We start from the raw sequence: 12,500 nt of genomic DNA on the forward strand, positions 1-12,500 counted from the left end.
CAATGAGGCCAGTCAGGCGTAAATGACCATGTCATCTAATCATCTACTGGGACTGTGCGTTCACATGATGCGTAAATGTTACTGTACAGAATCAAGTCGAATGACTGGTAATGAGATGAAGGTCATGATTGCTGAACTTTTGCTAATCTTCTGCCCCACTCTTTTGCCATGTATACCCCTCTCCCCATAAAGGCGTTGAAGTAGATTTAGTTTTAAATAATAATAATTAAGATTTAATTGTTTACGTTTTCAACATTTGAATGACATTTAGCCTTTGATGACTAATTTTGTTCTGCCTGTAAGGCTGATGTTCATAGCTTCACACAGGAACACAAGGGTGTGATTGCTGCAGTGTGATGCATATGTAAATTTGATGATGGCCTGTGCCTCAGCTGTTTTCCCTCCCATATCAAAATGTAGTGCAGCACTGTTGTTGGTTAGCACATCAGTCCATGCCTGCAGAATTTTCTGGGAGGTCCACATATCAAAGCTAAGCAAAAATGAACAATGGGCATGTTTACAAAGAAGTCTCCTGACCATTTCTGTACTTGATTCTGTCTCCAATGAAAAACATTCAGTTGCATTTTTTAAGTCTAGCGTCATCAAGTATTTCAAAGTCTGAATGCATCTTTGCTTAATCTCCCCTCCCTCACGTTGGTGTTTTGTGTGACCTCAGGGAGAGACTGAGGCGGGAGTGTGAAGGTGTGTGTGACGTGCAGGCTGCGCAAGAGGAGAGGGTGCGTGTGATGGACAGCACAAACCCTCGCGTTGTGCTCAGGAACTACATTGCCCAGAATGCAATAGAGGCGGCCGAGAACGGAGACTTCTCAGAGGTGAGGCTTCCTCTCCCGGCTGCTGGCACAGATCTTGGCATACACAAGACTTTTCATTTGTGATGAAGATACAGTGCTGCTTGGAAGTTTGTGAACCCCCAGACATGGTCAGTTGTTTTTACAAAAAAATATCTAAATAACCTTATTTAATGCACATCCGAACCCCAATTTGTAAAGCTGACCTTCCAAATAATAGACAGAAACAAAAGAAAGTTATATATTGCAGTTTAGTTCACAAAAACACAAAATATGACATTTACAAAAGTATGTGAACCTATGTAGTAAATTTCTTGTAGCACTTACTTTTGCAACCAAACTTCAACTAAACGTTTTCTAATCTGTACCCATTAAGCAATGTCTCACATACACATTGCCTACTCTTCCTTGCCAAACTCAGCCAGTTGAGAGAGGTTGGAGGGACAACTGGCATGTACTGCCCGCTTCAGATCTAGCCAAAACATTTCTATTGAATTGAGGTCTGGACATTGTCTTTGCCAATCTATATAAATACAAATAAGTATAAATTATCTGTCTTAAGCCATTCCTTGGTCATTTTGCTTGAATGATTATAGGGTTATTGTCCTGTTGTAAAATCTATTTCCCCAACTTCATCTTCCTGATGAGGTTCATGTCAAGAATTTGTTGATAGGGCTGACAATTGGACAATGGTTTCTTGGATGATATGGAGTTGTCCAGGTCCAGAGGCAGAAAAACCTCCACATTTCCACCTCCGTGCTTCACTGTTGAGAGTAGAGGAGGTCTTTTCTCTGTTTAATAAGTATGCTTAATTGATTATTTCAGCACCCAAATATGTTTTAAATGAATCAATTACCTACTTGACTTTACCAATGCAGCGGGGGGTTACTTCTGTTCGCAATTCCTTCTAAACAAGTCCATGCATTTCATAAATATATACCCCTGACAGTTCATATTTAAAAACTGGAGAAAATCATGAAAAAACAACAGAAAACTCCAAACTGTTCAAGAGGTTCATACTTTCAAACAGCACTGTACTTCATAGCATAGCATTACATTCTATTCTGCATTTGTTCTGTTAACCTTTTATATTACTCTCTACCTCTCTCTTGCCTTTTTTTCACCTTCTCTCCTCTGTTCTCACTCTCTTTCTTTCTCTCTGTCTGTCTCCCTCACTCTCTCTTTCTCCGGTCTCCCTCAGGTCCAGCGGGTGCTGAAGGTTTTAGAACATCCTTTTAGTTCCGTGCCAGGTTTGGAGCAGCCTGGTTGGCTGGGTCGGGGAGGGGCCGAGGAGCCAGGAGAGAAGGATGAGAGAGGAGAGGGGAGTGGGGAAGAGGAGGGGGCAGGGGCAGGGGCAGCAGGGGCGGGCAGCTCGGCGGCAGCACAGCGTGTGCTCGTCCCCTATGACAGCAAGCCTCCTGCTTGGGCCAATGAGATCTGCGTCACCTGATCCTCATAAGCCTTTCCTGAACCACAATGGCCTCTGGTGCGACCCACGCAGAGAGAGAGAGAGAGTAGGTGTGTGTGTGTGTGTGTGTGTGAGAGAGAGAGGATTTCAAATGAAGGATGGAGCACTATTTTTCTTTTCCTCTTACGCATGAGTAATTGATTTATAGCTCTTCATTCCTCTACTACACTGTGATCTCTGTCTGTCTCCATATACGTCTGTCTGTCTGTCTCTCTCTGTAGGGTCTTGCATGTTTAGGTCAAAGGTCAAGGAAGGCATGTGTGTGGTGTGGAGCTCCTGAGTCAAACCAGTGAAGATAAAGACGGAGAGAGGTAGAGAGATCAGTAGTTCAGAATCACATCACAGGACTTCAGCAACATGGGTCTTGACATTGAATGAACTTGAGTTTATTGTTTCTGATCGATCATGTGCAGAAGGCTAGCTGAAAACTAACCTGAAAATGATGGTGGTGGTGACGCGGTTTGTGATGACCTGTCCCTTCTGCTCTTCTCTGTCTTGCTCGCCGGCTGGTTTTGCATGACGTCTCACACCTCTAGTCCTACCGGGGCAGGTGTGAGTCTGAATTACCAGGAACCAAACACCTTCATTTGTACCAAAGCACTTTGTGCGTGAGTGTGAGTGTGAGTGTGCGTGCGTGTGTGTGTGTGAATGCTGACTCCTCCTTACCTGATGTCTCAGCGCACATAACTACAGAGGCAGATGCTTCACAGTCTAAGCGCACAAACTCAGCCACGTTTAACCATATCCTATTTCCCTCACTGCGGTAGGATTGCTGCATAGAGGTAGAACCATACCATGTACTCATTCCAGCATTCATAGCGCTTAGATAAATACATGAAACAACTCATAGGGTCATTGTTAACAGGAATTTGTTTTATATTTTGACTTTGGGATTGCTTTGAATTTTGAAAACAAGGGAGTGGTTTTAAGATATGCAATGATACAGGTCGTGTTAACGATTTTTTAAGGAGGAAAAGTAAATTCAGTTTGCATTTAGTTTTTCAACATGTAAACCTAATTCAATGGGGAAATGTTTCATATTTTGAAGAGGGAAAGTAATTTAAATTTACAATTGATTTTCAACATAAAAACCTCATTTGGGAAGGAAATGTTTTTTTGTATGTCTTCAACTCATGTATCCTTTTAATAATGAACACTGCACTACAGTATATATTGCATATTTACCCCTGCAATACAGCTAACCCAATAAATCTGACAGCAAAGACACATCTTGCCTAATCTCGTAAATGTGTACGCTACTGTGTATTAGTCATGGCTGTGCCCCGTGGTACTGTGGCAGTTTTTTATTCATCCCACCGATTATTTGTGCAGCATTCATTATGGTAAATTAAATTAAAGAAGAAATGTTCCTGGAGGTCTCATGCCAGATTCTAATAACAAACATTTGGACAAGGCTACTGCATCCAGGCCTAGCAGGAAATGTAAATCTCAACCCCATCACCCAAGATCTGTTGGGATTCTGCAGGTCATTTTGGACCAAACTGCAGAATGACCTCTACTACCTACCCAATCTGTTACATTCAGAATCTCTCAGGGTAATCCATTTTTAACCTTGATGTTCTATGAAAAATATGCATAAGAAATCCTGCACTTTTTCCTGAAGTTATTTACTCTCATTGAGGGAGGCCTTTCACCAACTTGTACTGTGAGGAATGTATAATGGAGTAATTACTGTGCTGCAGAAAAGAAGCTGCCAGGTCCAGACTTGCTCAGTTCCTCACTGATGAGGGTGGGTGTGGGTATGAGTGCTTGGGGTATTCTTTTACACATATATACAGTATTTGTGGGCGTTTAAGGGCATTTTTGGGAGGTAACCAGGTATGCCTTGTTCTTGGAAGTACAAACAAACGCTGCATTGCCATTGAGATCACATAGGAAGGAGCTGGCTCAAGGGTTGTGAAAGTTTTTTTTCTCGTGTTTAGTTGTAAAATGAAGGCACAGTTTTTACAGTCATACTTGCGTGATCACTTCTGGCACCTTGTCTATCAATTTGGTAACGATAACGGGCTATTTGACGTCTTTAGAACACTAAACATATCGGAGGTGTTCAAATGTTGAGTTGCTCCAGTCTAGATTTTTTAATCACTCCTATGATGTATTGCTATTGTCTATCCAAAGTAAGATGCCTGTTTTGAAGTTAACTGATGGTTAAATAACCAAAAATCCGATTGTTTGCACTTCCAAATGGGCGGTGACATACGTCTGTGACGCTAGTTTGTGCGGAAGAATTCAGAATGTAGATAAAGTCGGGTAACTTTATGGGATTAAAAATAATGAAAATAATAAATTAATTCACAGTGTATGCCTTTCGGGTTTCCTCCCGGCTGAAACCTCTTCAGGGTGCGTCCCACTGATAAAACTCTCCGATAACATGTGGGTTAAATAAAGGCCAGTATGCTTTAAGTCCATTTACATGTGAAACAGGATAGAGCCGAGGACAATTCAATTAACTGGTGCGGCGTTACTATGGTAAGGACTCTGGAATGCAGTAAACCAAAATCCCTTGCCGTGGCTCTGTGTCGTCTATTGATGGTTGGCTGAATGGGAGTGGCGCTGCGAGAGGTCGTGCAGTCCTGAGGGAGCGGCCACACGTAGTGCGCAAGTGTTACAGGAGTAGGGTGACATGGGTGTTTAAGAAAGAACTATAGTAATAACGTACAGTGATTCAGAAACACAACCGACGTGTTGTGAAGTACATTTAAAGTCATGTCAACAAGGAACCGTGCTGGTTTTCATCGCCAAGAAGTGAACAAAACTGTTTGGGAAGTACCTGAGCGCTACCGAGACTTGAAACAGGTGGGGACAGGAGCGTATGGAACAGTATGGTAAGTAGTCTACCGCGCAATCGATAATAAAAGCAATATCACCAGTGAAATCTAGGCTATTGTTTTCGTGTTGCTGTCTTGTGGTCTAGATTAACTAGGCTATGTAGCCTAGGCTAGATTTGACCCTTATGTCCAATTCACAAATGGTTAGAAAGTCATAATATGCATGCCTGACTTTACCTATATGGTCTGTTCGTGGACACACCCTGACACGTTAACAGAGATCATAGATAGGCTATTGTTTTAATCAGCTGCGCCGCTAGTGAGAATTATATGAGAACCACACGGATACCGCGTAACAGGGACTTTTAACAAAAGGCTGCTTTGTCCCCGTCCACTCAATGGCCAAAGTCCCGCTTGACTTCATTCATAATAGCCATTCGAACACCCCGTTTTAGTCTGCGCCTACAATTCATGTAATAGCCTATGACATCTGCTTCTATTTGGTGTAGGGTTATGGTGTGTTTCAGTGGTAGGCCTACATTACTGGACCATTATGAACCTGTCTACAACGATTTGGTTAAAAATCGAAACAATGAACCTCACGCAGTTGATTTCCGCATTGGTGCGGTCGGCAGTGACGCGCGGAGGGGGGTCGCGTGTGGTGGTATTGTTTACTAGGCTACACGGCTGTGAGGCAATCAGATCTATACGTGAAGGCAAACGAGCCCCCGTGTGGTCAGGTCACGTTGGTGAAATTATTTACATTTTGTAAATACTTGTTATACTAAAAATACTGTAGTTATTCAGAAGCCTACAGTTATAAATGTAGGCCTATGTGTTAATGTTTTTATTAATAAATATTTCAAATAAAGTTGAAACGCATACATATTAGGCCTATAATAGTAGGCCTAATAATAACAACAATAGGTTACCAATAATAATGTCAAATATTATCAATGAAAATAATGAGTTTTCATAGTAACACAACCATAATCATACAAACCATACATCTGTAAGAGATTTAATCAATGAAGTGCAGGGTGAACATGAGCCTTTCATTCTTGAAATTCCCAAAACTATCGAAAGAACATATAACATTAGGTAACTCATTCCACCAATGAGGAAAAGAGTCTAGACAGTGACATCTTAGCAGTAACGGATGGTCGACACAGCTGACGCTCATCAGAGGAGCGCAGTGGGTGATGGTGCACTGTATGCATCACAGTAGTCCAGTTTGGAAAGAGCCATGGCCTGCACAAGAAGTTGTGCGGCATATTTTGTCAGATAAGGTCTGATCTTCCTAGTATTGTATGGGATACATCAACTTGACTTTGTCCATCTTTAAGTGAAATGTCATTTTATTTATTTATTATTATTGTTAATTTATTTATTAAATATGTATGCAGTTCACAGGATGAAGAATAACGACTCTAAAGAACACTAGGAGCTGAATTATACTAGTTTCTAATTTCTAATGCAAATCAATTGATGGTAAATGTGTACACCCTCAGTATGCATTCATGCTTAGAAAGCCCTGTTTCTGGTGTTTCTACAGTAGGCTAGTTTGAAAAGCTGACGTTAGAGAGTTGCTGTTGCTGTTGCCCGCTTGCTGACGAGTTGCTGTTGCCTGCTTGCTGACGGTGGTTTTGTTATGACGTGTTAATAGTACCGAGTGTGTTTTCATTCCAGCTCAGCGTTGGACCGACGGTCTGGATCTAAGGTGGCCATCAAGAAGCTCCACCGACCGTTCCAGTCAGAACTCTTTGCCAAGAGAGCATACCGTGAGCTACGCCTGCTGAAACACATGAAGCATGAAAATGTAAGGGGGACCTCCACCCTCCACATCAACACTCTGGGGCAGTTGTGAAGGGGTGACTTTTGACATAGTTTCTGAACAATGTTTTTCTCTTGGCTATCCATTGATTGACCTGAATTCTGACCATTTCTGTGAGGAAATATCTTACCTTTCCTGTTCTGCCGTAAGATTATTTCGATTGAGTAGGCTATCACAGATCTTTTGTTTGCTGATGTAGCCTAATCTTAGCTCACCTGTTTCATAGTCGTGTTACTCTGTTTCTTTTTTCTCAACAGGTCATTGGACTCTTAGATGTTTTCACATCATGCCTGTCTCTGGATAGATTCCAGGATTTGTGAGTTGACTTTTTATTTTTTTTGCACTGTGAATGTAGAATACAGTGAACACGTTGTGATTTTAGTATACATTTACATGTAGGCTATTCATTTAGCAGATGTTTTTATCCAAAGTGACTTACAGAAAGAGTATAACAAAGCTACAAGGCAAAGAAGACCCTAGCTAGGAATTACTACTTTATCTGTCAATAGCCTATACTATAACTACGATAAGAGTGCCGACAGTAGCCAATAGCACTGTTCTAAGTTAGGGCTGCACAATTGACCTGTCGCTAAGCGCCACCCTTAGAACGCTGATGAGCCAATGACAATAAAATAAAAAATGCTGCCGTTTTCGACGGCACTTTGTCAACACTTTGCAAAGCAGGGACTGAAGCAATTAGGCTACTGCACTCTATCTACGACCATTGGCCCAGTCAGGAAGTGTAGCCCACTGTTGTGATCAAATCGTGAGTAGGCTAGGCCTAGTGCAGCAGCAGCAGCAGCGGGACAATTCAAGTCATCTGTTAAAAACACTTGACAGACTAGCCTACTACTTAACCTCAGTAACAACAGGTGAGTTGATGATGAGTTGGAAAATTATTGCTAATAAGATGTTAGAATGTGTCACGAATCATAGCCAAGTGAGCTGCGTTGGGCTGTCCTTAGGTAGGCTCTGACATTGATGTGTGGGGCTGATCAGAAATAATCAGATGCCCGCGCTAACGACATTACAAAAATATTATTAATATTATTATATTAATAAAATTCGGGTGAAATGCTAGCATATTAGGCACATATCTCCGAATGGCTCCAAGAAAAGTAGGCTAATAGGGCCTAGCCTAGGCTACTTTATAAAAAACATAAATTGCTGACTGCTTGTGGTTCTTGCTGGTCAGGCAAAGGCAGGCTGCTTTGCCTGAGTTCTTTGTTACATTGCTCCAGAACTGTTCGTCACAGCGAGATGAAACCTTATTTGCGTGACAGAGCATAAGTGGGGCTTTCCAACGAGACTAAACACTTGCCTGTGCGATCAAGTATAAAAAATAAAAAAAAATCATGAAAATAAATCAAATTGATTCATATTTACAGTTCACCTGCGCACCCATTACTCTCGTTTGAATTACTCGCGAACCCGTGATCGCATAGATATGGCAAGCATATCAGAAGAAAGAGGAGACAAAGGGCTATCTATTGGTACCAAGGATATCGATGCCTCTGGGCTATAAAAACAGACAACGTGACTGCAAAATAACATCATGTACAAAAACACCCACGCCCATTACTCTCGTTTGAATTAGGCCCTACTCACGAACCCGTGATCGGATAGATATGTCACGCATGTCAGATGAAAGAGGAGACACAGCGCTATCATTTGATACCAAGTACATCCTTCTGGGTTATAAAACAGACGAAATGACATCAAAATAATAACTTCATATAGCTCGACTTACCCCACGTTTTTGTGTGTTGTGGTGGCAAGGCATGTTCATAATCCAACGCTATCATGTGTTTCTCTATGGCAAAGTATGTTCATAATGCGGTTTTGAGATCCCAGCAAATGCCTGCATGGCATCCAATTCGAGACTCACATTGCATCCCAATTTATACGACAAAGAAACACCTTTTTGCCTTCACTTTGTTCATGACAATGCAGTAAAAAGTTGTTTTAGAATCATCATGAGTGTACACACAGAACGCAAACTCAGGTTCAGTCAGGTCAGATCAGTTCGTGTCACAGATATGGAGCACAGAAAGGGCATTTTTCATTACTGTGTTACAGCCAAGTACTTGGAGTGGATATCAGAAAGAAATATCTGCATACAATATTTGTAGTATTTATAATTGTTCTTTAATTTGAATAAGACTGATTAAGTAAGTTGCATTATCATAATGTACTTTTTTATAGCATTGGCCTATTTATGGAAAATGTGTTGGAGTGGACAACAAAGTGACCTGTGTATCAGTGTTGGCTTTACACAATTTATTGCCATTATTAAAATAGGCTATCCTAATCTTTAAAACTTTTTTAGTATTGTTGGATTCTCTGGTTGTTGCGTTGTGTTTTAGTTCTAATGTTTGTATTGAAGATGGTCAATAAAGCTTGACGGCGGGATCAGGATCGGCGATTAGATGATGATTTATTGTAGATGGTACAATGATGAATAACAGAACACAGGCTGTCTCAAACAGTAAAACTGTGCAGAGTCTAACAGTTATGGTTGTTACTAGAAGCGGCTGCTGAGCCTTCCGACAGAAGATGCTCCTCGGGTCGCTTCCTCGATCCGTCTCCGTGTCAAAACCTAAGACAAAGCCTGTTATACTCAAACATACAAACGTCAATCATGCCAACGTGGCAGGTGCCAACCAGTGTACACAACCCGGCCCTGGCCAGATGGAGATACTAGCCCGAATAGGCAGACATGCTGTCTCCCTCGGCCCATGTTATCACTGATGTTCCTCGGATGTTCCTAAACATCGGCCTGTATGACCTTCCTGCTGGTACACAGGCCAAAGGCACAGTTATGTATAATAATATGGACCTCTCCCTGTTGTATACTACACACGTAGTAACATATGAACACATCAAAATACAGTAAGAATACCCCAGAATTCTACAGTAGGCCTAGAAGCTAGTAGTTTTGATTCCGAAGTGCCACCCCAATAAAAAGTCTGGACCCAGCTGCCCCCCCCCCCCCCCCATAAAATAATCCTGGCTACGCCCCTGATGAAAATGCTCATTAACCAACTATTATGCTTACTACATCAAATATTAACGTAACCTAACATATCTTAGTATCAATCTTCCACAAGCTAGCTAGCTAGCATTAACGTCAGTGGTTTTTGCACGGTGATTTGCACGGCTACTCGCCACAACTGCTTGTCACCTTGTATGTATTCTAAAGTTTTGAATACCTCCATAGCATAATTAAGTCCCTTTTGATAGCTTCTGGAGGAAAGTAAATCCTTTATCAACCAAAACGTCCTCAAAGCCTGCTTTCATATACTGTCAGCTGCCATTGTCCACAATGTATTTCTAATCAAGTCTGGTTTGTTTGTCCGAGTTTTCACACGGTAACAACGGGGGGCGGGGCTTAGCGACAGGTCAATTAAGCGATTTTTTCAAATCAAAATCACAATTTGAACTAATGAAATAGGATAATCACAAAGGCTTCAATTAATGTTGCTCCTCGCAACTCTATCCTAATGGTTTAAATAGTCACATCTAGGATTTCTTATATTCTTCTCATCCTCCTTGTGTGACAGACAGTGTGAAGCTCGCCTAACAGGAGGGCTGTACTTCTCATGCACTAGTGTGTATAGTGTATCATAGTGGCCCAACTTAAAGCAAAAAAGAAAAATCGCAATTCGCAATTTTTTCCTGAAATCGTGCAGCTCTTCTTGAAGTAGGCTAGTTATATTTAGGAAGATATCCTGAATTCCTCCTGTTTTAAAAGACTTCAAAACTTTCTCTCTCTCTCTCTTTCTCTCTCTCTCTCTCTCTCTCTCTCTCTCTCTCAGTTATTTGGTGATGCCCTATATGGGCACTGACTTAGGCAAACTGATGAAGATGCAGAAACTCTCTGAGGAGAGAGTGCAGTTCCTTGTTTATCAGATGCTCAGGGGACTAAAGGTGTGAACCACTTCCCTCACACACTTCCCTTACACACACAGAAAGAGAGGCTTGACCTAAACACACACACTGTTACACAAACACACACACACACACACACACACACACACTCACACTTTTCTTCTCTCTCTTTCTCTCTCTCTTTCCCTCTCTCACACACACATTCTCAGACACACTTACCCATACTCACCGATACACAAATAATGTACACACACACACACACACACACACACACACACACAGCCTGACTGACTGACATGTCTTTCTTCATTCTTTCAGTATATCCATGCAGCTGGAATCATCCACAGGGTAAGCGAGCCTATTTGTTTACTAAACAGAGTTTATCCTAATGCTCTGGTTGCATCAGCAAACATAACCTCCTCTCTATTCTCCTCCAGGACCTTAAACCAGGGAATCTAGCCATCAACCAGGACTGCGAGTTAAAGGTGGGTGCCTTTCAGCAGAGATGCCCTTCAGCCTTCATGGCCAAAGCCTATTAGGCTGATGATCCACACACACACACACACACACACACACACACACACACACACACACCACACATACACACAGACACACTCACACACACACACACACACACACACACACAAAGTGTCTGACAAGGTGCCCGCAGCTTGTGTCTGGATCATACACACCTTTACATAGCAGTTATTTTGTTTAACAAACATGGAATGTGTGTGTGTGTGTGTGTGTGTGTGTGTTATTAGTTAAGTGATGGTTGAATGGTTGATTTATCCATTCTTTGGGTCTGGCAAGGAGTAGGTGTCTTCAGTGGGAGCGCACTGTTTTTCTCTACACTACAACTCATCTCTGTGCCATGCCACTAAATATGCCACTAAATATGCTCTGCTTGTGTGAATATCTGAAGCTGGTGTGGTTTGTTGTGGGGTTGCGTGCTGTTTGCAGACTGTTTAATGGTTTTCACTCACTATCGAAGGTGAAGCAGAGACAAGTACTCAGCAACTTGGGCTAACGTTACTTTAGTATGTGTGGGCTCGAAACCACAGTGCTCACTGCAAACAGCTTCTTCAGCACTGTGGCAACCATGCAGTGAGAACAGCTGGAATTAGCTTGAGTTCATGTAGTATCTTGCCTGTCACGTTATGCATCATATACATTAGTGCCCTTACTCTAAAACATTAGATTGGTGAATAATCAGGGGTTTTACACAGTTATTTAATACATATCTATAGATCTATAGATCAATCTTAGCTTGAACTCTCGGTGCTGGAAGTAGTATTTCTTCCAAATGTTCATCAGAATCGGCTGTCAGTAGTATAATAATAATAATATAATAATAATAGGCTTTATTTGTATAGCACCTTTCATACACAGAATGCAGCTCAAAGTGCTTTATATTTGGAGCACTTAACACAATAATAGAGAAAAGAAAAAGAAGAAAAAATAATATTAATGCAAACAAACAAACAAACAAACAAACAAACAAAACAATAAATAAAACATCGGATATTTAGAATTAAGTAAAGGTGAGAATTCACAGGATGGTAAGGAGATAGCTACAACAACACATATTGTATACTAGTGAACATATACTAGTGAACATATACTAGTGAACATATACTAGTGAAGCGAAATAGGAAGACCCTGTAAATAGAGGCAGTAGAATGTCAAATAATGTGAAGAAATAGGCT

General features: G+C 41.4%; 2 protein-coding genes across 4 annotated transcripts in view; both read left to right on the plus strand.

The window, feature by feature from the left end:
- The window catches only part of selenoo1 (selenoprotein O1), an 11,859-nt gene extending 8,355 nt beyond the window's left edge, over positions 1 to 3,504 (plus strand). Inside the window, exons 8-10 of one of the 2 annotated variants that reach the window (XR_006035200.1) lie at positions 677 to 833; positions 2,011 to 2,327; positions 2,499 to 3,504. Coding sequence is in view for 1 of the 2 variants with exons in the window: in XM_042110940.1 (XP_041966874.1) it covers positions 677 to 833; positions 2,011 to 2,268 (415 nt within the window). In the remaining variant the exon portion in view is untranslated. Of the gene's footprint in view, positions 1 to 676; positions 834 to 2,010 lie in introns of both variants that reach the window. The other variant, XM_042110940.1, reaches the window with a different exon arrangement.
- A 1,346-nt stretch (positions 3,505 to 4,850) lies between these two features.
- The window catches only part of mapk12a (mitogen-activated protein kinase 12a), a 12,901-nt gene continuing 5,251 nt past the window's right edge, over positions 4,851 to 12,500 (plus strand). Inside the window, exons 1-6 of one of the 2 annotated variants that reach the window (XM_042110982.1) lie at positions 4,851 to 5,123; positions 6,756 to 6,885; positions 7,158 to 7,216; positions 10,719 to 10,830; positions 11,110 to 11,139; positions 11,229 to 11,276. In XM_042110982.1, the coding sequence (XP_041966916.1) occupies positions 5,005 to 5,123; positions 6,756 to 6,885; positions 7,158 to 7,216; positions 10,719 to 10,830; positions 11,110 to 11,139; positions 11,229 to 11,276 (498 nt within the window). In that variant the 5' untranslated portion in view covers positions 4,851 to 5,004. Of the gene's footprint in view, positions 5,124 to 6,755; positions 6,886 to 7,157; positions 7,217 to 7,478; positions 7,773 to 10,718; positions 10,831 to 11,109; positions 11,140 to 11,228; positions 11,277 to 12,500 lie in introns of those variants that run through there. The other variant, XM_042110983.1, reaches the window with a different exon arrangement.

This window comes from Alosa sapidissima, chromosome 11 (assembly GCF_018492685.1).
Source record: "Alosa sapidissima isolate fAloSap1 chromosome 11, fAloSap1.pri, whole genome shotgun sequence".
NCBI lineage: Eukaryota > Metazoa > Chordata > Actinopteri > Clupeiformes > Clupeidae > Alosa > Alosa sapidissima.